This window comes from Pteropus medius, unplaced genomic scaffold, assembly GCF_902729225.1.
Source record: "Pteropus medius unplaced genomic scaffold, Ma_sr-lr_union100, whole genome shotgun sequence".
Classification (NCBI taxonomy): Eukaryota; Metazoa; Chordata; class Mammalia; order Chiroptera; family Pteropodidae; genus Pteropus; species Pteropus medius.
In genome coordinates this window covers 2,196,575-2,221,560 of record NW_024351543.1, presented here as the reverse complement: position 1 = coordinate 2,221,560, position 24,986 = coordinate 2,196,575, and the positions used below count along the sequence as shown (strand labels likewise).

The 24,986-nt window shown below is 38.6% G+C and overlaps 1 protein-coding gene across 6 annotated transcripts in view; it reads left to right on the top strand.

The window, feature by feature from the left end:
• Positions 1–24,298, top strand: part of LSAMP (limbic system associated membrane protein) — a 570,870-nt gene extending 546,572 nt beyond the window's left edge. The window contains exons 7-9 of one of the 6 annotated variants that reach the window (XM_039843061.1): positions 752–787; positions 16,627–16,659; positions 22,439–24,298. In XM_039843061.1, coding sequence (XP_039698995.1) covers positions 752–787; positions 16,627–16,659; positions 22,439–22,536 — 167 coding nt within the window. In that variant the 3' untranslated portion in view covers positions 22,537–24,298. Of the gene's footprint in view, positions 1–751; positions 788–3,546; positions 4,025–6,663; positions 6,796–16,626; positions 16,660–22,438 lie in introns of those variants that run through there. The other 5 variants (XM_039843062.1, XM_039843066.1, XM_039843065.1 and 2 more) reach the window with 5 other exon arrangements.
• Positions 24,299–24,986: the final 688 nt, after the last annotated feature.

The following is a 24,986-nucleotide window of genomic DNA, read 5'->3' as shown; positions in this document are numbered from 1 at the left end:
GTTAAGACCCAAATGTTCAAAAGAAAAGCACTTCTTATTGCTCGACAGGATGTATCATTAAGCAAATTTGATTGGTTGATCAAATTTCAGGTGAGGTTGTATTACCCCAAGAGGGTGGGATTAGAGAGAAGACTAAAAATAAACTTATATCATGCCCAGAAACTTATTACCTTGGCAATACTCTTGCACTTATATCAGTAATATGGAAGTAAAAACCTGAGGGAGAAGCTGAATTAGTATTTCTCAAAATAAATTTTCCGGATGCTTGGCTAAAGCTGATATGAGCTACAGTGCTTAGGGAGAGGAAAGGAATTCTTAGCTACCACAGTTCCATCTGTCATGAGTTAAAGAGACCAGAACCAGCACCAAAATTCATAACCTGAATTTGATCTCTACTAATTTAAACAACCCTCAACTCCAGTCCTCAAAATTATCTGTTATTTTGGCAGTTGGTTTTTCCACTGAAGAGTAGGATCCTGTTTGTAAAGTTACTACAATAGAATGTTGTCCCAACTCTAGCTAAAATTGTTTAAAAGGCTTTAGATTTTAAGTGTTACTAATAGCTCTGTGATACTTTAGTGCTGGCAGAAAGAACAATCACTTTACGGGAGATATAATCCAATAGGCATGGAAATTTATTGGTTTTATAATTGTCTGAATAGCTAAACATAAATAAGATATATATAGATATATAGATATATGTCTATATATCTATAAACTCTCCATGATGCTTACTCTTTTTCCCCTTCAGAGCGTGTTTTACCCACAACCCCCCACCCCATTCAAGGTCAGTATGATTTTTATCAATGTAGCTATTTTGCTGGGTCATTCTCCATCATCTATAATGTGCAAAAGACACAAAGGGGGAAATACATTCACAAAATTAACATACCATAGACGTTATTTTTATAACCTTCCAAAGAAAGTCAATCAGTTGCCCCCACACCAGTTGATAGGCAGGTAGATCTGTCACCTGACCTAACTTCAAGTTGGTCAATAGTTGGGAGGATGATACTAAACTTAGAAAGCAATTTTTTCTTCAATTAGTATATGTTACAGATAACTATGAACTCACATATTTGGAACACCGCCAGTTAAGTTCTGTAGCTTATAAATAATATGAATCCTCTGAGTGACCATCCTCACATTTGGAGGTTTTACAATCCGAATGTGAAGTCATTTGTATTACTTGTAAAAATAAATTTACCTACCACCTAAGGTTGAACTCAACCATAATACAAGGATGTTACTTTATCTTAAAATCTTGGCCAGTTTAGGGACATTTCCTTTTAAACATAACTATTTTAGAAAACAAAAAATGAAAAAAACAAGCTAGTCGTTATGTATTCCTTTTTATAAAACTTTCTGCACACTCAAATTAAATTTTTCCTCCTACATCACATTTAGATGCAAGCTGCAGCCCCAACCTTCTAGCTTGAGGCTGTTTAAAGGCAAATTGGGAAATAAAATTAAAACAATACAAAAAAATCTGAAATGAAACCAACCTACCATTGAAATTAAATTCCAGAAAAGTGATTTGCAAATAACACTCAAAGACCTGAGAAAAAAATGGAAAGTAGGCCATGCGGGGGCTAATGTGGAAAAAATAAATCCAATTAAACAAGATTATCATATACACTATAAAGGAAATGTGCTCAGAATTAAAGGTAGAAAGCTGCTATTTCATTAGTTTGAAGATGGATCATGTTTCATTAACACTTGTCCAAACTAAAAATTAGGGCAGAATTGAGTGTAGATATTCAGTGTGTCAATAATGCAATGTTTTGCATATGTATTCATAGATAATGCAAACTTATTTTAATTATATTTGAAACTAGGATTGCAAAGTTTTAAGGATCGATTAGCTTAATAAAAGAGTTACTCCTAAATTTTAAGAAGGGTCCAAACTATTTTTAGAAGAACTCTTCCTTAAACCATTAATGAAATCTGTTTCTATGCCAGCCACTAAAAATAAGACTGTTAAAATGTGCCTGTTTCTTAGACTTGACATGAAACAGTGTTCATGGAATATATTCCATTTTGAATTCTTGACATGCTGCAATTATTTTAAGACATTTATCTTCTAGTGTTACTGCAGAGATTGACACCATTTTATCATGTTGCCATCTTGCAAGTATCGTGATGTGACAAACATACACATACATATTTGTCCCAATGGATAATGTTTCAAAGAGGTCTCGCTCCATCAAAGATGAACTTTGCGCAGTGTCACTATGACTCTAGGTGTCCTTTGTGAGAGCAGTTCTGCTTCCACAAACTCATATTTTATCTGATCGTGCTTTACGATACATGTAACATTGAACAAAATGAAGCCAGACACTGTTCACAAAGCACAGCTGTTAGATACCGAAAAAAAGTTTGGACCAAGGATAGAACATATGGGATTTTTTGAACTTGACATTTTCTCACAAACTGAATTGCTGATTGGAGAATGACCCTAGTTTGATTTTACGTTGTAGATAGACTATAGATACCTTTCATAGATCCAATAGTTTTAGAGAATATAGTTTATCTTACTACTAATACTTTGGGCTTCTGCTGAGAGAAATTGAAAAGCTGTTCATGGTGACTTGGGATAGCTGGTGTGAGAGTTGGTATGGAAAGATAGTGCCATCTTAAGTTCCCTGGTCCTTACAAAGACCTTATTTTTGTAAGGATCAAATCCCTTTTCTTCTTTCCAATCAAGATGGCAACCCATGTGAAATGCAGTTTCCCACAGAAAGAAAATACTAACATATAGGATCCCTAACATTTTTATAGTGCCATTTGAATACTGAAATATCTATGAAAAGTATGTATGCCTGCCTCACTGTGATCGACACTATAGCACAAGACACCTTTAATTAATTAAATATTATATATCGTCATCTGCTTGGAAGCCTACATCTCAGCCCTGAGCGTTAAGATGTCTGTAAGCAGTGGGTTGATGCATAAAAGCCCGAAGGATTTTGAACCAATTAAATTCCTTAAAGTGTTTTGAAAGTAGGAGAAAGTCCCGAAGGTCCTTTTCTGTCCGCTGATTGTAAAAAAGGTAACTTTTCTCCTACTTTTTAATAACAGAAATACATGCGTATTTTTAGCTGCTTCACTGTTAATCTCTCTCATTGGAGAGCCTCCCCTCCTACCCTCCACTCTACATGGCTCATCAGGCTGACTGGGGATAAACAGCAGAGTCACAGCAGGAATGCAGTCCTAAACCCCTTCAAGCTGTGATTAAACAAAAACAAGGCTCAATAAATCAAATGTATTTCCCTTGGGTTTCCTTTATCATATCGCTTGATTTTCTGCAGTGATGATGATAATACTGGAATTATACCAAAGGATAATTTGTATTGTCCACGGCCAATCAGAAATTTTTCAAATGTCTTTTACTATTCTGCCAAAAATAAAACAAAACAAAACAAAAAAAAAAATCAGTGTGCTTCCCTGCTCCTTAATTTAAAAGATATGTATATAAATAAATAAGATAGTGTTCCATCCTTGATCTGTTTCTGATAGGTGTTTTTCTCATTAATTTTAATTTAGGTTTATTTATTCTGAAATGAGTCCTGAATGGCATATATTTGCATAACTATCCCTGCATGTATCGCTGCAGAAACTCCACTGAATTGTCAAATGAGGAAAGAGACTACTCTAAACATCTGAGGGAACTTTTCTCACTTTGTTAGGCTCAAATCATTTGCTGAGGCCTCTGAATCCTGAGAAATGAAAACATTGCTCTTCTCTCCTCCCCATGAGCTTACTTGTGCATAGCCCTTCATGATGTAAGTGCACCTGGAGATGCCCTCACATTTAGAAGGACTGCAGGTTCAAAACGAGGTGACTAAACCAGCCTCAGAAAGTTAAAAGGAAGCAAAAGAAGGGAAGAGGACAAGGACGAACCACCATTGTCTTCTTTTTATCACCCTCAAATGAAGAATTCCCTTGAGCTTGGGGCTCTCTAGGCTTGATCAGCCCATCCTTCTCCAATCACTGCAACTAAAATAAAAAATTAATAACCCTGGAATGTCTCACTTGTTTGCCTCCCATCTGATTATTTATCCCAAGTGAACAGCCTTTCCATTCACTAACCCCATGTGGCAAGCGGGTTTGGGAAATGTTGAGATTATCTCCCAGGTTCAGGCTTTGCACTGGGTTTGTTCACAGCTGCTTGCCATTCAGTTCCTGTTTTTCCATTGATAAAACACATTGCACATGGCTGGGTTTGCATGATTAATACAGCTGTCTAAAGCTTTCTCTGAAAACAAAACAAAACCCCCCAAAATTAAAGTTTAAAAAAAAATTAAATCCAATCCACAAACAAACCAGGCTTGCAGAAATCTGAAGTCCGCCTGGCACTTTTCCTTCTGAGGGAGACTGGTGTTGTTATGGGCAGGCCTGGCATCAGAACAGCCGGATTCTATCTAAAATAGGAGGAGGAGATATACCTGCCCTCACCCGGCACTCCCAAGAATGGGTTCTCAAAATCAGACTCCACGGGGATGGGAATAAAGCTGGGGGGAAAATCCTGTGAAGATGACTGGAATGTCCCTACAGCTTTCTTTATTTTCTGTAGGGTATTATCCTGGATATCAATAAGAAAATGCCTCTTTTCAGCTCCTTGTAACAGCACTTTCACCTTGTCTAATAATAATGGTAATAACAATAATAATAGCAGTTAACATCAGTAGTGGGCTTCTCATGTAGCAATAGAGTTCTAAGGCCTCCTGCATATATTAACTCGATTAATTCCCACAACCCTAAGAAACTAACATACAACTTCTCCCACGCTTTTTAATCATCATAGTATACCCAAATTCCAGTCTACTCATCACTATATCCAGGCACATATATAAATCTGTGGTAAATTTTAAATAAACCTTATCTATACATTTATGTTCATTAGATATATATCTGTTTAATGAATTTCAAAAAATTTATCTAATTTACTTTATATGTTATAATGTTCATAATACATAATACTCAGTTACCTCATATCCATTCTCTTTTACAAAGTTCGTTTCCAAATACACTCAACACACAGAATATATGCCGAGTTCACACAGAGATTTATATGAAAGAATTCATCTTTAAGAAACATGAGCAGAGCTATCTGGCACCAGCACATCTAATTTCACACACTTACTCAGGCTGATTTACATACACGCCTCTATTAATCATGGATAATTGCTAGCATTGTTCTCTTTAATTCAGTTTTTCCAACTGTGAAATGGGAAAGAAATTATATTTTTCATGCCTACAAGCTCAAAGTGGTGTTTTAAATAATATATTAAGAGGAGCTTCAAGTTCCTAGAAAGAAAGCATGCTGAATTTAAAATGATCATATTTCGATACACATATTTCTCATAATTTTTAAAAGTACTGATATTTAGAGATATACTTGTATTATATTGTCTAGATATTAACTAGATGTAAGCTCAGTGTGGCTTTATTATATTTTGACATATTATGGATTCTAGGGATGTCTGAGATGCCCATACTGCTAGCAAGTTTAAATATAGAAGCATCCCAAGGCCGAATAAAAATAAAATATTTTCACCAGCATCATAATACTACACTTAAGAGGAGCTGCGAGTTGCAGTTTGCTATTGTGTGACACGGGCACACGCACTCACACACTTCCAGTGGATGTCTGTCGTGCATGTTACCACTTTTCAGACTAATCCAAAGTCATCAGTCTAAAGAATCTGCCATTTTTTCTGGTCAAGATATAAAGCATGTCCTAGAAAAGGTTCCAGTTTTTAAACACATGGCTTCTTTCCCACTAGCCAGTGGAAACAAGGGCCTTATTTGACTCATAGGACTTCGGCAGCTGTGTCAGGGCAAATTTACAGCAAAATCACAGGCCCTGATAATACACATGAAGATAATTGAGAGTTAACATTATTACTGGATAACCATCCCTCGACTCTTTTACTCGGAGCAACAGTCTGACTGCCTCCTGATTTTCTTTATTGGTTGGGAACCAAGCGGGAAAGTTGTGCCAATATTTCACCTGGAATCAATCAATGAAATGAACCAATCTAGTGATTTAGACCCAACTATAATAGGTGACCCAACCCAATGGTTTAGACCCAATAGTAACAAGCACTTCTCTTTGTTGAATCCATTTCTGTGTCCTCTTCTCATCTTTCCATTCTTCTGTCTGTTCTGTTTCCTAAAAAGTTCTTGTTCTCTCCTTGTTAAAATTTGCTAGCAAAAATAAATCTGAAATTTATTTCCGCTATTGTTTAAATGTCTAATAATGGCTTGGAAGTGTTACCCGTCTCAGAATTTATATTAGCTTCAAGCTAAATGGCTACAAATCCTACAGTCTCAATTTAAAGGTAAGAGAATGTTTAGTGCTTGGGACTCTTTTCTAATGCTTTTCCCTAGACTCCTAGTCTGGATCTGCCTCCACCAGCCAGCCTTTCTTGGTGATCTCCCTGCAGTATGGCTGGCTGTTCTATTTAGATTTCTAGAGGCAGCAGGGATTTGAAGATGAACATTTTTTGAAAATCCAAGCTCCCACTAAATTTTAATTTGATGGAAATATTTCTCCGCTATGAGCTTTATGGGAAAAAAAAAAGATCTTTCAAAGTAACAATTACATTTGTGGATTAAGTTTAAGTAATTGACAGTCTTGTCTTTTTAATTAAAAAGGAACAAAGCTGCCTAAGAAGAGCTCAGTGAAATTTGCAGCAGAAAATGCTGGCATGCTGCCCCAAAGAGTGAAAGGACCAGGATCCCGAATGGCCAGAAAATGCTGATGCAGTTCTCTCGAGTCTTTAGAGCAAACCCCCAGCAGAGCTTGCCTTGGCGTGTGCATCAGTGTGCCATTTAGCTGAAGGGTAACAGTCTACTGTGAGGACAGTGCTGCGTGTAGCCAGGAAAAAAGTCCTTTCTGTAGGAGCTTCGCTCTAGATGCAGAGACACTGTGTGGAGCAAGAGACTGTAAAGGAAGTAGCAGTACTTAAGAGTCAAAAAGAAAAAAATAATACATAGTCTTCTAAGACTTCAATCATCAATAGTCTCAGCCCCCCAAAAATGTCATATTATTGCCCCCCAAAAATATAAACTTGAATTTTAGTCTGTTCCTCGGCTCTTTCTTTTTCACCTAAAATTCTTATTCCTGATTTGTATTTCTTGATTTTCTTTTTCTCTACATTTTCAACTATATTCACCTTGCATTACATATACACTTTTTCTTTGACATCTCTTAAATAAAACCAAAGAAAATGTTTTGACAGTATTAGCATTCACTTCTAAACACTGGTTACCAGCCATGCAAGCACCACAAAGCCATTACCTCCTCTACCTGGAGGAAACATCTACTTTTGAAGAGGCAAAATAAAAACCTGAGGAACAACTTCCCCTATGCAGTCACTCTGTCTTCACAATGGTCTTTCATCATGACGGGTCACCTGCAGGATTTAAATTAAAGGAGCATCTTCACTGCAGGGAAAAATCAGCTTAAGTGGTCCCACCTTACATCTCCTCTTGTATATTGCTGTGAGGAAACACACCTGCCAACTAAGAACACAACATGACATGATGAATTTGGAATTCCAATTTAAAGTGTTCATATGTACCCAGATGTATGATGGGAGTAAGCAGACCACTCGCTAGGAGTCTACTGAGAATCATCAGCTTACAAATCAGTAGGAAGAGAGACCTTACAAGTCATTTATCATGCTTTGTAATTGGGCCCTGGAGAGCCAAGTACTGCCATAGTATACTACACTGTTTTGCTTATCACTGTGCTGACTGTAAAGGAAAACGCTTTCTACATCTCTATAACACCTATGTACGTTTTAACAACTAGACATTACCAAGAAGAGAGCATCTTTACTATAAATCATAGCTATCAGTCCTTTCTACTTGACCTGCCCCATACTCACAACAAAGATTCTGACTTAACCACTCACCTTCTAAACTTTGCAGTTTCAGTACGACTTTTTTTTTTTTTTTTACCTGCTTAAGAGGACATTGTTTGGGGGCAAGAATAGCATCATACAGTTTAAAAACAAAAAGCAGTAGAAGATAACCGTGCCTTGGCCGAGTGTCCATTCTGTGTACCATCCCATCCTCTTTAGCCCACCCAGCACCAAGCATTCCCAGCCATGTTCTATGTAGAAAGTTGCTTGGCCATTCTAAATTGCTCTTTCAATTATACGTGTGGATTTTGTATGACTTGGAAGCAGGGGATGTTTGGAGAGCAGAAACAGCTTACGCAAAAGAAACCACGCAGTAGCTTGCACTTCTTTTTGTTGAATCGCAAGTTAGAGAGTAACTTGGGAGATTTGTTCTGTTTTCCTCTCTGGAGTTCCAGAACACAGGTAAGTTTATCATTGAAATCTACTTAGTGTTGCTGTACTGAAAAAAAAAAAAAAAGGAATGATCTCAGTCATTGGAGGTTGGTCTTCCCTCGGAGGATCAGACCTCCCTCTCTAAGTCATTCAGTTAATACTGTGACTCTTGTTCTGCACATAGATGTACTCTCCACTTGCTTTTGCATTGTAGAGTTTCTTTTAGAGTTTTCTTTTCCTTATGATTTCTAACTATTAGGAACACAAGAAAGAGCCTCTGATTTTGATGGGCAGTGAAAAACTAGTTTCTGGTACAGGTTAAGTTTATGGGACAATGCATAATATTTGATTACACCATTCATTCACTAAAAAAAAAAACAAAAAACAAAAAAAAAAAACAAAAAAACAACTTAGCGCTTTCTATGTGCCAAGCTCAGAGCTGAGTCCTGGGAAGGACTGTGGAGAACGAGCCAGCATAGCCTCTGCACTAATAGAGCTTACAGACCAGATGGAGCAGTAGATGATAAATTAAACAATCTCAAGAAACTTCGTTAACTTTAGGATGCCTGTGTGGTATTTGAGGAGTACAGAACAAGGGCACCTTAGCTAGCCTGGACTGGTCAGAGAAGGCTTCCAGGTGAAAGAGAGATTTAAAAGGCAGACAGGAGAGAATGGAGAGGGGGCAGACCTTTCCAGTACATTCAAAGGTCTAGAATCCAAAGAGAGCTGAACAATATTAAGTCTAATTAATTTTAGAAATCTGAAAAAAAAAATTAATTTTTGCCCTAAGAGTCTCCTCATTTGTATCTGGTGTGTTTAAAAAATAAAAGAAATATGATAAATCAATACAGTTAAAAGAAAGGAGACCAGTATTTTCAGCTCTGTTACACATTTAGGACAAAAAGACTGCCTGTTGGCTTAATTATATAGACACGTACCTATATCGGACACTCTGTGGTAGGTGGCACTATTCAGGGTGAGTTTTCTGGAAGATACTGAGAGCCTGTTACCTGGCAGAACCTCTAGAGAAAACTTTCAGCCTCAACGGGGAGGTTTAATGGTAGGATTTTATTTCATTTATAGGAATGGTCAAGTTGTAAGGAACCACCAATATTTTCCAGGAGCTGCTTCAGAACCTGGCAAAGATGTTATATTTGGAGTCAGTGACACAGCAGGAGTTACAGATAAATCGCTGAGGCATCCTGGCACTCCAAGTAATAAAGTCAGTGGGAAGGATTCAAAGCAGACCCACCTTTACAAGTGCTGCACCGTAGCAGTTAGTGCCACACATGTAGATCCAAGGGTAGCTAGGAGCGTACTGCCACTTTAAATCCCTTATCTTCTCATTTTCAGGAGCCTTAAAACTCCAGGAAATCTCACAAATTCACTTGTTATCTCTGCATTCAAATTCCATAGGCTAGCTACCTTGTTTCATGGTATTTGAATGTTTTTGATTTTAAAAATAAGAACACATTACATGGATTAAAGACAGTTTTGAATCCCTTAGAATTTCAATCTAAAATGTATTCCGAAAACAGATCTGCAATTCACAGTTTAGGGCTGGGAAATAGAAAAAGAAGAAAGCCAGACAGGATGAAAATCTCTAGAGACCTATCCAAACCTATGCTTTTAATCCTTTTTAGCAAGTCAAATAAATGAAGGCACGAAAGGCTTTAAAATATAATGAAAATGTATGTTTTTAAACACAGAAAACATAATCTACTTTAAGCCAGGAGATAGTTCTTCATTAAATGAGATGACTGATCTTTAATTCCAACAAGGGCAAAAGGCCAGGACAGTACCCTCAGCTGTAATGGGCACATTCTAGGCACAAGGGCAGAAACACTTGTTCCTTCTTTAACATAGAAACCGCATACCTTACCGACAGATGATTCAAATAAGTTTACTTCTGGAGTTTTTCTAACCTTATATGTATTTTTAGGTGGAGTGGCCCAGGGCCCTTTATTAAACTTAGCCCCTTGGCATTCCCTAACATTTTAATTCATTGGTTATTAAAAATTAAACATCTCAGGCTAGATAAGAAATCCACAGGATTTGAGAAAGCTGACTTGCCGCAAGTAGTAAGAGACTTGCTGAAACCTTCACTTTATGTTGGGAGTGTTTGGTGAGGCTGTACTTTCTGTAACAATGCGTATTGCCACTGAGCAAATCGTGCACCTCTGCTTGTGCCACAGGGCAATTACGTCAAGCCTACAGTGAGAAGGACCTCATAAACCCATCTAATACTTTTTTTATTACACTGTCATTTCGTGCTGTTAAGACTGTGTTCCTTTCAGAAGTCACACCTCACATATCTTAGCCTCTCTTTGGTCTTACTATGTGATACCAGCCAACTAAAAAGTGTGTGGCAGGGGCGGGAATTCAGTCTTCTCATAGTGATATCAACCCAAAGCCAAATAATCAGAAACCGATTACATACTTTTCCCCAGATTTAGAGGGTATTTTTAATGCATTGATTTGCTTTTATAAATAGTTTTATATTCTGATAATAAATGTCATGCATTTTCATTATGGAAGAACTTCAAAATTTATTAAACTGTAAAGAAGAAAATAAAGATCATATACAATCTCTCTCAGAGATACCACCATTAATATGATATAAACATATTTTGTCTGAATGAGCTGTCACTATACAAAATACCTAAACTGTTCTCTATTTTCTGACCTCTCTGAGGCTGGGCATGTTACTGTGACTTGCTCAAGGTCATAGCAGAGGCAGGAACAGGAGCATCCCTCCTGCCCTAGGCCAGGGCCCTCTCTCCACAGTGATAGGCACACTCAAAGCTCTTCCAGGTCCTAAATTAAACCTGACTTATTTTACAAGCGAATTTCTTTCACTTAGAAGAGACTTTTCTTGTGTCACCTCCAAGATATCAAGTAAGAACCCCTCTTTCAGGTGTGGGAGCTCTTACATTCCCTAAATTGGTGTATTAATATTTGTTTCTTTTGTAAATTTGTCTTTTTTGATGAAATTATCTTTGATTTAAAAAATATTTTTTTCCGATTCTCTTTAGTATAGAACACTGGTTTGCAGAGAGTTGGTCCATGAATTTATGAAACTAGGAAGTAAGTCTCAAATATTTCATTCACATTATGTAAGGAGAAATTATGTCAGCATTAGTTATGATTTGGATTTATGCATTCATTCAGCAACGAGTTATCATCATATGTCCAATATCCTGGTGACCAAATCACTCATGTCCCTGGAACACCCCAAAATAGCATCAAATATCTGAAGTCCATTTCTGGTCACAGTCAACTATAAGAGGAAAAGCCCTAAGAAGTATTTGAAAATAAAGTGTAGGATTCTTTTTTGATACCCTGTCTCCCACCCCACCCCTCTACACACACACATAATAGGAAGAGGAGGTAAGAAGGAGTAAATTTTCTGGCCTTAAAAAAAAAAAAAAAAAAAAAAAAGAGAGAGAGAAGGTTGGGATTTTATTGTCTAAGGTTTAAATTTTTATTAGTCATGAAGATATTCTTAAATAAAGTTCAGCCCTCGGAAAATTTTCTGCCTGCCAGGATTTGGGGACTGGTGAAAGGGGCTCCTGGCCCTGTGTGGCTCTTCAAATGACTGAATTCCCAACAATAATTTTGTCTTGGCATTAAGGCATGGTGGTTCCAAAAGGAGAAAAGAATCTTCCCCTGCCTGGAATCTTAGTTAGGACAGCTCTTACGGCTTTAATTGACTCATTCACTCGCTCACTCATTCATTCATGTATTTATTCATGCATTCAGACATATTCGGCACATCTATCAGACACTTCCTCTGTGCTACAGAAATAGTGAGCTGGTGCTACAGTCTATGCCAATGAGAGAGGCTGAATCAACTCTTTTTGATGCTGCAGTTTTCTCCAACATGGCTGGATGTAAAGAATCTGAAACTCAAAAGTCAAAAACAGGTTAATATAAATAAATTTGTCAAATCATTTGCCTTTTGTAGTATTAAATTCTTTTCCCCATTGCCTCCTTGTACTCCCTCATCAGAAGCTAAGTTCTAGACATATGACAATAATGCTTCTGGAGAATTCTAGAACTTTGTACTAGATTCCCCCAACGGTTTTATCAATTGTATTGCTGCAGTAGATTTATCTTTTTATTCTTTTTATTCTTTGGACCTGCGCTGCCATGCTTACTTGCTAAAGCAAGATCAACATGTGGAGAGCAGTTTTCCTGAAAGGCATGAATATTGTAGGTTTTCTAATGAGAGTGTCCAGCGAATGGCCACAGAAGTAATATCCTGGCAAGGCAGTTTTTTTCCAAGAACTTGAGATCACTTTCGCACTTGAAAAAGAAGAATAATTTTTAATTGTTAAGGATTAAAAAATTATTTTCTTATCTATAAGAATAGGAAAGACTCCTGGGGAGAGAGGAAGATTAAAGTCCTGTTGAGTTTAAAAAAAGTCTTTTTTATTTTTCCCACTATTGCCACCTGGTGGACAAAGATGATTTCTTTAGACAGCACATAGTGCCATGTCTTAATTTTACCACAAGATGGCAGCACACAACCAATTTTTCAAAGCCAGGAGCAAAAGATTTTTGCTCTCTAAAAAGAGGGACTGAAACCACTGCCAACAGAAGATATCTGGAGGAAATATTAGTAAGAGTTACACCTTATCTTCTCTTTTCCTAAAGGCAAATTGAATTCCAAGTGTTAAGATCATTAGGATTTCACAAACCAGTTCATTTATTGCAATAGGGAGGGCTTCTTAAAATTTAATGAGAAGCTAGTTTGCTTTTTTGAAGATATTCCAAGAAAATGTATATTTTACTCATATAGTATGATACTTTGGTAATGCTTTTAAATCCTTCTTTTAATGAGCCCTTTTCAATTGATTAGTAGGGAAGCTTCTGTTCCCTAAGATCTGTCCAGAACGTGTAGACTCTTACCCAAGCCTGTGCCAGTGACTGTTGCCCCAAGCACATTGCTCGTTTTCTCCTGCTCGGAGTGCTGCCTTGGCAGTCTGCTTCCCTATCACTCCAGTGTGCTAGCTCCTCAATGTTTCCTTTATCTGTATTGTTGCAGTAGATTTTTTTTTTTTTAATTTTATTCTTTGGACCTGCACTGCCGTGGCTTACTTGTTAAGATATATTTTTCTCTTTTTCCACCAAACTTTTATGGATAGTCCTCTCTCGAAAGTATTTTACCGCAGATCTGACAACAATAACTCATATTTGTTGAGCACTTTCTATGTGTCTGGCAGTATTCTAAGTACAGCGTGATAATTTACCTAGTTGAAAGCACAAATTTATAACAGGTGTGTTAATTAAACCCATTATACATATGATGAAACTGAGGCAGAAAGAGTTTAAGTGATTTTTTTCTAGCTTAAGCAGAACCATTGGTCTTCCTGCCTGTCCAGGTTCCTGAATAATTGCTTGCAATTGTTCCCTTGAGGCCTATGGAGCAGAGGAAACCAAGTGTTCTTTCCATGAAGATGGTCCCTTCAGAGATCCAGGTCCCTTTGGGTGAAGGAGGCCACTCTGACCTTGAGGGGGTCTTTATAAATTCTAAAGAATGATAAACCAAAAGGCTTGACAAAAGAAAGAAGGGAAGTTGCACTTTGCAAAAAAGCGGAGCCAAACTCTCCCCAGCCAATAATGAATCATTTCAATGTCCCAGCAATAACACTAGCATTGTGTAGGTTGTACTTATATAGCCTTGTTTTCATAAAAATACCAGAGGTGTGTTGGGGAATATGGACAGGGTTCTAGCTAGAGAACTGGGAACTGTGAATTTCAGTCTCAGTTCTGCCTCCTGCTGTCTGTGTTACCTTAGGTAACTGATTAGCATCCCTTGGCTTTGTTTCTTATATGATGAAGAGCACATTCTCTATAGTGTCTTTTCAACAACTTTTAAGGCAATATGTTGATTTCAAAAAAATTGTCAGTAAGTATTGTGGGAGAAAACAAGAAACAGTGTGTTTAATATACAATTGATACATCAGTGCGCAGATGATCAGTGTGGTCAACAGGTAGAGACTGGTGTTTTATATTTTGATAGAACCTGGCTTCACTCCCGAGGTGAGAGTGACATCAATTGCTGTCTTCTGCTAAGAAAGGAGCAGAATTCTCGTTCCATCCTTCTTTATGGACTTCTACACAGAAGACTTCTATTACTTCTGCAAATAATGAACTAGCTCTTCAAGGACAGAAGGGCAGGTGCTGATGACTTTGAGCATTTTCAGAAATGCATCTGGGGATCCATCAGCAATCATGACACACAAAAAAACATTCACACTGGGCTCCCTCTCCACCCTACATCTGACCAGCTTAGGAAAACTGTTCTTACGTGTAGACACAGCTTGCTCTTATGAATAGCCTGGCTGACACTAGTCTTGCTAATGCTGAATTATAGCCAAACATTTTCAAGACTTCAGACGCTATGACAATGGTGCTCTTCTTAAAGCCATCATAAGAATTCCAGAAAACAGCATGCTATTTGAGAGCCTTCTCTGACCGCCTTTGGATGGACAAATGGGAAATCTGCCGGGGGTAGGTGGGGTGGGAGCAGTGGGAAGAGGCAGTGAGGGGTGCTATTAATAGATTGCACCAAATCTCAGAAACTTTGCAGACCTGATTCTGAAGATCTGACCCTTTTGTGCTCAGTCGGGGAATACAGAATTTAGATACTCAGATTCTCAGTTTCAACAAAGTCTCAGACCCTTCGTTAGGAGGATGCTAGCACATATTTATTCTCAGTGATTCCAGATCTTCTGTTTTGGCCCATTGAGCATTCAGAGTGCCTTTGTGCATTGGCTGAGCAACAACAGGAGAAAGTAATAAACAAAATCCCTGCTTCCATAGAACTCACAGTCCAGTGGTGAAGACAAGCATTAATCAAAACATTAGACAAATGTATTTGAAATTAAAATTGAGATGAGTGTTATGAAGGAGAGCAGAGCTTTTAATAAAAGGACTTAATTCTACCAAGGAGACTAATATCTCTGTGGAAGTTAAACTAATTCTGAAGGCTGAGTGGAATTTCTGGCAGAGATATCATTGGGCCATAGGCCCTATGACAGAGAAGACATGGTATCATGGAGAATAAAGAAAGGCTTGTGGGCTGGAATGTAGAGATGATAAACACGGATAAGGCTGGAGAGGTGAGGGGGCAGAGCTACGGATGCCATGCCAAGAATTTTGGTGTTTATCCTGGAAGCTACAAGAAAGCATGAACAAGTTTCAAGCAGGACAGTGAGGTAACTAGATGTCCAATTCAAAAGACTCTCTTTGGCTTCAGAGTTTAGTCACTTTACTTCCTTAGTGAAAACATACTCTTCAGGGATTCAAGGCTATGTACTGATCTTCAAGGAGAAGAGAATCCATATCCCACAGCCATGGTTTGGCCTCCTATATCTGACCAACCATTCAGTTTGTCCTGAGATTCAAAGTGGTATCTTATGGAAATTTTCCATATTTACTTCTAAAGATCTAAAAGTATTGTGGTTTCGTTAATAAGGATACTTAAAAGAGAAGACAAATATTTGACCTTCTAATCCTGAGATTTATTTATACATTCAACAAGTACTTATCTAGGCACCAGGGAGGGATACAGTGCTTGATAAGACATACTAGGTTGCTACCCTCTAACGCATATATTCTAATGGAGGAGATAAACTGTAAACAAGCAAGTAAGTAAATCTATACATGATGCCAAGTGGTGATAGTGCTATTAATATTAGTAAATCGGGGTAAAGGAATAAAAAGTAACAGAGGGTACCATTTTTGGTAAGGTGATGGGAGAAGTCCTTCTTGAGCTGGTAACATTTTAGCAGAAATCTGAATGAACTGACTGAGTGAGCCATGCAGAGATCTAGGAGAAGAACATTCTAAGCAGGTGAAACAACAGGTGCAACAGTTTTAAAGCTGGAGGGGATTCAGTGTGTTAGGAGAAAAGCAAGATCAATTGGCTTGAGGGGAGCAAACCAGAGAGGAAACGCTAGGATGGTATTGGGAGCCAGACACATTCCACTGAACTGCAATCGAGAGTTCTTTGACATGCCATACTCAGAGTTCTGTACTTGTCTACACACGTAACATGCAACATCAAGTATTTGTAGTTGCAAATCGATTTTGCCATCTCCAACTGCACATTCGTTCCAACAAAACAATCTCTTCCCACGTGCTCTTTTTTTCAATCTCTCCCAATATGTATTTCTATTAGAATGCTCTTTCCACCTCTCCTCTCATTCTCCTTTCAGTGGAGAGTACCAGACTACTTTTGTGCTTATTCTCAGATGATAAAGAAGTTTTTATCTGTTTTTGTTTTGCTAAATCTTTCTTTTTTTAGAAATTGGCACCACCGTGCACTTCAAGCAAAAAGGTATGGTTCTTATTTCTGACTACGTTCTATGTGTTAAAATTAAAATTTCAAAGTAATGTATTGGGGTCTTATATACTGGAGTTTACTTTATCTCAACGATTTTTAATAATAATTTCCATAACACGTGTGCCACTATTTCCCCCAAATTGTGAACTTTCTTATCACAAAAAGCCCCTTGTCAAACCCATGACTATATATTGCTTTCAACAGTCGTTTTTAAATCTCTGGAACTGAGCAAGTTATCCTTCTCCCACTTTCCTTACCCTACGTGTCCATGGTTAATTCTCCTAGAGCTCCACTTTGGGGAATGTTCACTGCCCAGAGACCTAGAGCCTACTTTACCATCACTTGTTGGCTATTCAATTGGATACCTTGCTGAGGGAAATAGAGCAGGTCCTAAAACGAAGCAGTAGAGCATGTAACATTTCTTCCTGTCTCAGCATTCTCTCAGGCCTTTGTGTAACCTCAGCCTGGCGCAGGACGCCCGGGCTGCTGGGATCTTCCTCTAACTGCCCCACATACCCCACAGTCATGTGACACATAATTCACATTCCTTTCCCCACAAAGACAGTGCAATCGGGTCAAAGCTTCATCAAATGGATCCTAAGACACAGACACCAATTCTAAGGTGCCCTCTTCACAAGTACACCAGAAATTCCGAACAACGAATATCCCCAGACAAGAGCCCAGAAGACCCTGCGCGGCCAGACACCACCCTCTAAGTTCTCATACCCTCCCCCCCAACCCCGACTTGGGTCTGTCATTGTCTCATATGAAGATGTTGTCTTCTCTGAACCTCAAAGGAGATGAGACAACCAAGATCGTTATTAGTTGTAAAAAGCTATTCTTGTAGGATTTGGACCCCCACCCCACTCCCAGTGACCAAGATCCACAGAGATTATGGACACTTTGAAGGGCCAGCACTTTGTTTATGGCCGGCTCTAGAAAGTCCTCCCAGAAGAGGCAGCAGGGAAGAGGCAATCAGAAATATATACATAGGACCAAGATCATTTGGAGCAAGAAGGTATATAAACTATTGTTCTCTTCAGCCCTTCGTCTCTCCCAAATGTCATGATTATTAATTACATTTGAATCTTAAATGGTGAGTATTAATGGAATATATGATACCTCAGGGCTTTGGTGTAGTTGGAGAAACAACAGGGCATAGAGTTGTCGTTGTTTTTTTTTTTTTTTTTAATTTCAAAGACATTGAAATAAATTGTTAGCATCACCAAAGAAATTTAAGTATTGGCTTAAAATTTCGGAGTTCTGCATGCCAAAATATTTTATGTTATTTTGATGGAAAAGATGCATAATTCCGACTTCACTGTGAGAATACTTCAGCCTTACCCAAGACTCACTGCATAGAGAGGTGAAATAATCGCATAAAGAGTTATGTAAGAGGAGCCCAAATTTGATTCTAAGACACAGTGCTCAAAGAAAACATCAATACATTTCCTCTTCTAATCTGTTCCAGTCTGGAGATTGCAGTGCAAGCTTTTATCCCAATTCGTTCACCCAGAGAAAGCTGTACTTGCTGAAAATGGACAGCAGGTGGCGCCAAAGTCAGTTTTATCAGGCTTCCCTTAAACATGGCTTCTCAGAACCCAGACCTGCGTTAATCTGCTCATCTAGATAACATCCAAGAGAGATGTAGGAGATTATTTTTCTCTTCATCTTAACAATTGTTTTGTACATTATTTAGGCTTTTGTTTTATTTTCAGTCAGTCAACTCTTAGTTATTTTTAAAAGAATTCAAACTTAAACTTACCTAGCCTTTCTTCTTTTCTTGTATGACTGAATAAAATTATGATTGACCTTAATTTTCAGTGGCTGAAAGGAACACTCAAAGATCATTGAGGATGTGTCTAACAATTATTTTGAATAAACCTAATCCCCAATCCGGAAAACGAGCCCTAAATACTCAGGAGAAGGAAGAAAAATATGTTGGCCGGATTTGAATTAAAAGTGTCTTTAAGCAGGTGTTGAAAAATCACCTGTCCTTTCTTTGTTATTTTAAGGAAAGACAAAACAATTGGCTCAGCATCAGATTTGTACTGTAGAGATTTTGCCAAAATAGTCTCATATTCCACAGTTTCAGGATATTTTGTCAATCTTTTCCTTAACTGTGAATTCTCTTTTTAAGCCTTGTCATGGCAAAGTGCAGTCCAGCATTTACCTTCATTCAGAGTCTCATTTATCCTGTCCTGGAGTCGAGAACCTTGACTTAGTGTGTTGACTCAAGATTCTCAATCTTGCTACAGCTGAATTTTGCCCCTTCAGGTCAAACATTAAAAGCCTCGGCCCAGTTCACAAACCAGTGCCTTTGACTGAGCTATTTCATGCCATTCTGTAATCCAAACATCTGCAGTTAATAACAATAATGAGAATACTACAATTTATTGAATGTTTACTAGATACAACACATAAAAGTGTATACACACACACATACACATATAGAATGTGGCTGAAGACCAAGATATGATTTTTGTCTGTTATATGAAAAACACGTAGCAATTTTTGAATTTTGGTTCTATTTGCCCATCTATTCTTAAGGCTAATTCATGTTTGCAGACGCTTGCTTTCATTATATCTGTCAGTATATAAAAGCACTTGCTGAGCCTGGCCATCTGGTGTGGGAAATAAGATTTATCATTTGCAGAAATTTCATAACTATGAACTAAAACATAATTAATGATTTTGCTGATTATTTTTTCCTGAAACGGTCATTAACTAAAGTATTCTCCTATGCAATCATATATGTGTAACTATAATTGCATGCACACTTGTGATGATTCCCCAGCTATCACTCTTTACCCTTGCATTTTTTTGAGACTATTTGCTCTCAAAACCAATTGTGAAAAGAGCAATCCATATAAGCACATCAAATAGCTATATGAGAGCACTTAATAAATAATAATTGATAGAGATGAAAATATCTTTAACAGATCCACAAAATGCATTTCAAATATGTAATACTATATTAAGTATAAAATTAGAGATTATTAACAGTCATATACTGGGATTCCCTACCTATATATAACATAGAATAGGATGTAAAAGTAATAGTTAATTCTCAATTATGTGTATAAAAAAACAATAATACCTGTGTATATCATATATGTATATATGAATATATCACATTCTTCTCTTTGTACCTATATGCATGTACATACATTAGCAATAATGTTATATTGAACATGTTTACCTAGTTTCAAATGTATGTATTTTTCAATGATGGAATTTCTGCTGTCTCAATATTTACTACCCTTCAAATAAAATGATAAGACTAGGCATTTTAGACTTCCCCAGGTACCAGTAAACTCCAAGATGTCTGAAAGATAATCTAGCCTTGTCCCAGCACTAAAAGTGAGATTAAGGAAATAGGCAGAATTAGACTCTGTCTGAAAACCTTCTGTTTCACACTAACCCTAGGGCAAAACAAACATCATTTTTGTTTAACCCTGTATGGCCTCAATTTGTGTGTAGTCTTTCTCTGTTTCAGAAGCTTCACTGACACACTAATTCAAACAAATGTGCCACAGAGCTCATGCCATCTAAAGCACAGAGAGGAACTAAAATGATAGGGAATCATGTTGCCATCAGGCCAGAAGCCCTGGGGAACTGCCATTAAGAGAGCTTAAAGGCCCCAAAAGGCCAAAAAAGGTGAGGGTAGAGACGGAGATGGGGGGATTAGGAGGGATATTGAGCTAAGATTTGGAACACCTGGATTCCTGGGCCTCGTCCACAATTACTAATCAGGTGCTTTATGCAGGATACATGATCTTCTTGAACTTTAATTGCTCATGAAAGGCATGAACCGGAAAGGAGCTAAAGTGTTTTTTTATTAATATGATCCTATAACCATTCAGAAAATTAAAGAATTAATTGATTGAATATTTAAATTCTTAGTCTATTTTCAGAGCTTTACATATAATAAAGCTCATTTTATACTATATGCTGGTTGAAGTTTGCATATATTCATATTTTTATGTTAAGTACTATTTTTTATATCCTTAAGAAGGCATTCTAATCAAAAATATTCTATTGAAAATTGTTTTCTTAAAGATAATGGAGGACTTCATGTTGTTTTGTTTGTTCTGGCTATCATTTTAAACAAACCCAAAATTTCATTCGCCAAATGTTTGACAGACGACCCTTCCCTGGGTGACTTCGCTGCAGTGCTGACAGGCAGTCTCTGGAGCCAGCCCCCCGGGAAACAATGCCGGCTCCTCCACTATGCTGGCTGGCCTCACATCTCTCTGCCTCTGTTATTGCTGCAGACGGGGCTCATTACAGTACCTACCTCATAGCATGGTTGTGTGCTTATATCTGCAAAGCATTTTTAACAGTACCTTGTAGTGAGAGCTACATTAATTGTTGGTTTTTGTTTCATTGTTGTTGCTATTATTGTTTGCATAAAACATAGTTTAGGAGAACACTCCTTTTTTTTTTCTAGAACATTCTTGAATTTAACATTTTTCCTGTTATTTGACCTCTGATCTGGTATGTTTGTTGACAATTTTGGCAACATGCACATACCAGAAGATACTTCCATTGTATTTATGAACCATCATAGGTTTAAACACACACACACACACACACACACACACACACACACTCATTCATACACAAGAATCTGCATATGTACCCTTAAAACTTCAAAGTGATCCATAATTACAATCTCCCCCTCCCCACATTACTCTTTGAACATCATCATCATCATCTTAAGCATTCGGTCTTAAATCCCAAAGTCTTAGTTGTGAAAAATACTAATTATTTTCTTCTTTTAATGGATCTGTATGAACAGAACTATAATAAAGGAGAAAATGGAACAAGCGAAGCGTAGGAAACAAGCTCTTCAAACATACTACATTTCCTGCCCCAATCCTCCTCTTTCTTTTAGCACACAGATTCCTTCCCCTCTCTCCTCTCAGTTCCAATCTTTCTCTTGGACCTGTAGCCACATATCCCAAATCATATCCACGTGGGGAAAACTAGGGTGGCAGTGGGCAACACACAGACTCCCACTCCAAGTTGAATTCTGGGAAAGTTCAAGTCTCAGTTCTGCTTCTGGTTTTGGACCTGCCTCTTAATCTCTCTAGGTTTGTTTGTTTTCTGTTGTTGCTGTTGTCTTTGCTTTTGATTTTTAGAGTGTCAAATAAAGAGTTTGGACCAGATAATCCCCTGCTGCCTCTTAAGACTCTACAATGAATCGATTTATTTTCCACCTTGCAGCTAAGGTGCCACCCAGTCATAAATATTACTTTGAAGCAATTCTCCTCTACATAACCAATAAATAATTACTGCTTCCCTCCCTGAGAAACAAGAGAGTCACAGATTAGTTCCATGTTTTATTAATGGAGATGCTGTGATGAATCGGCTGGAGGAGCCCATGTCTGGCTGCTGAAGGGCCCTCGCCAATGCTTAGAATCTTAATGAGCTCTGGCATCACAACGCTGCACAGAGCAGAGCATGCAAGAGGATGCTGGGTGTAGAGGAGCCTGCCACCCATCAGACCCATCAGTGATAGACGGTTTAGGGCCTTCTCTGATTAGAGCATTTGTATATAGAGGTGTTTCAACCAATGATGCCCCTTAGAGATCGAGGAGAAGGGTTGAGGAAAGCTCGTGAGCCCTTTTGGGGCTGTCCATAGCACACTGACTTTAAGGCACTGGTACCTGGCCCGGTCTTACCTCTGATACTGCCAGCGGTCAGCTGTAACGTAGAGTGGGCCAGATGTAACCATTCTTTTCTCTCTCTCTCTTTTGCACTGCAGGACCTGGGTCGGTGAGAGGAATAAACGGATCCATCAGTCTGGCCGTACCACTGTGGCTGCTGGCAGCATCTCTGCTCTGCCTTCTCAGCAAATGTTAATAGAATAAAAATTTTAAAATAATTTAAAAAAACACACAAAAATGCGTCACACAGGACACAGAGAGAGAGAGAGAGAGAGAGCGAGATGGGGGGAGACTGTTTATTTCACAACTTTGTGTGTTTATAAATAAAGGGGGAATAAGAAAATGAAGAAGAAAATACAACATTTAAAACCATTTTAAAGTCCATCAATAAACATTTGAGCATAATTCAGGGTGGGAAAAGTTTTACCAGGATATGTGTATATCTAAGCAAATGTATGTGTATAAAGACCACATCGCGCTGAGGACATCCAGATGCTGTAAAAATAAGGCAAGTGAAGAAGGACCAGATGGCTATTGACCCCTCCCCCCCACACACTTTATCCTTCTTTCATCCTTTTTCATCTGTGAGGAAAGAAAAACATAAGGTCTTGCCTTTGGCGTTTGTATTTCCACCATCTTTTTATTCCGTTTTTCATTTGAGCTGACTCGTAACCATTTCAGACGATCAGTGGAATCCAGGCTGGAGTCCTGTGTTGAGCCTTTATCTGGCTTTCTTGCCTCCACTATCTCCCCACGTTTTAAGACCATCTCCTGCCCCCGCCAGTGTTTTCTATCTCCCCCATGTCCATCCCAGATATACTCTTTTTATCCTCCCCTACCCTCACCACTTCTCCCGCCACCCCCCTGAGCACCAGTCACGCCGCAAATGCTAGAAAGTGCCATTTTAATTTTCCTCACTGTGCGTGCGTGTCGCGTCTCTCGCTCTCACGTGGGTGTACATGTGCGTGAGCGTATGTGTCTCTCTCTAAAGCATGCCAAGGGAATGGTCCATGTGTACATAGACTCGTGCTGTAGATACTGTCCCGCATTGTAATTGTGAGACGCGGCTGTGACAAGTTGCTGGGGGACATGGTGGGGAAGGAGGCAAGGAGCAGAGCCCCCCACCCCACCCCCCACCCGCCATCCATGGTCGTGACATGACATCAGTGTGTATTCAAACCAAGCTGTGCCCCACTAAGCGCAAAACCTCATGTTTCTCCTAGTCCAATCATCAGAACCCAGTCGAGAGTCACTCAGAATATCACTGTAAATGAAAGTGCCTACTATTGATGGAGTGAGCAAACAGTAGAAAGAATCAGTGACGTGGATGAGGTGACCTAGGAGAGAAGGTTTCTGATTTCACTCTTGTTCCATGAGTCTGAGGGATTCAGAGATTTTCTGGCTTGTTGCAGGCTCGGTCCTGCTCTGCTGCAGGAGCAAGCGGCAAGTGTTGAGTAGATCCCCAGAAACAGAAAGGTCTCCAGGTGTTAATACCGACGGAACGATGAGGAGCCACATGGAGGTCCTAAGCAGCCCTGTGTTGCCCCTCCCTAATCTTCAAATAACACTGCATTTGCCCCATGGATTCCCCTGAGCAGAGATGACTTCCTATTTTAGATAAAATACAGTGAGAGTGAGCAAGGCAGGAAAAGTGGACAGATGCCCAGATCCCTACTCTTATGGTAGAGATCTTGTCAAGCTCTACTACAAAGCACTGACCATAACAAAAAGGAATCCCCTGCTGTGCTCCTTTGCAGATTTTTGGCCCAGTGTTCTAGGCTAATACTTCATTTGGTCACCCACACAATCACTCTTCTGTTTTCACCGATGGTGTTTGCAGCACCATTGTGCGTAGTAGTCAGTCCATCGTTATCCTAAGCCACACAACAGGAAATGGCGTGATATTCTATTTTCCTTGCTTGCTTTGGCTTCTAGCCTCCTAAAAAAGATACGGGGGCGGGGGGGAGGGATATGATGCTTAAGTCTACATCTTGCCGTCATCACTGAAATGCGATTTAATTTCTTAACCAAGAGAGTTGGGAAACTTGCAAGAATTTAGGCGGAAGTTTTGTGTGTACCACGAAGTCTGGCATCATCACGATACCGGAAGGATTTTCTTAGGAAAGGCCTTGCAGGAAGAGCTGGCCCTTTGTGTATAGATATCTTTGTCAGAAAATCATTGCTCTCAGACTATAAGAGACATTGGAAATGGCTCAGTTTATGAAAAGACAGAGGATTATTATTGAGATCATATTCGAAAGTATTTTAGCAGAGCCAAATATGGTACCTCACCAGGTTTTGGAACCTGAAAAATAGCTGTCACATGACATAAAACAGGAAACTTCATAACTGCAAATCAAAAAAGAGAGAGAGGAAGCAAGGAAGGAAAGAAAGGAGGGAGGGAGGAAAGGAGAGAGGTAGAAAGAAAGAAAATCTGCAATTTCTCTTGATGGAGTTTACTAATTGAAGGCTCTTTGCAATGAGTCTCATCTTTGAATGTAATCATCTCCTCGATGAGCAGCACTTTTAATCTCTTCTAGGGGTTTCTACTGTGTGTTTCAGAAGCTTATCACCAGCCTTTCATGATTTTGCAGTTTAGACATGAAAAAGAAGAACAAATTGAGCTTGGGGATGGGTAAGAGTATT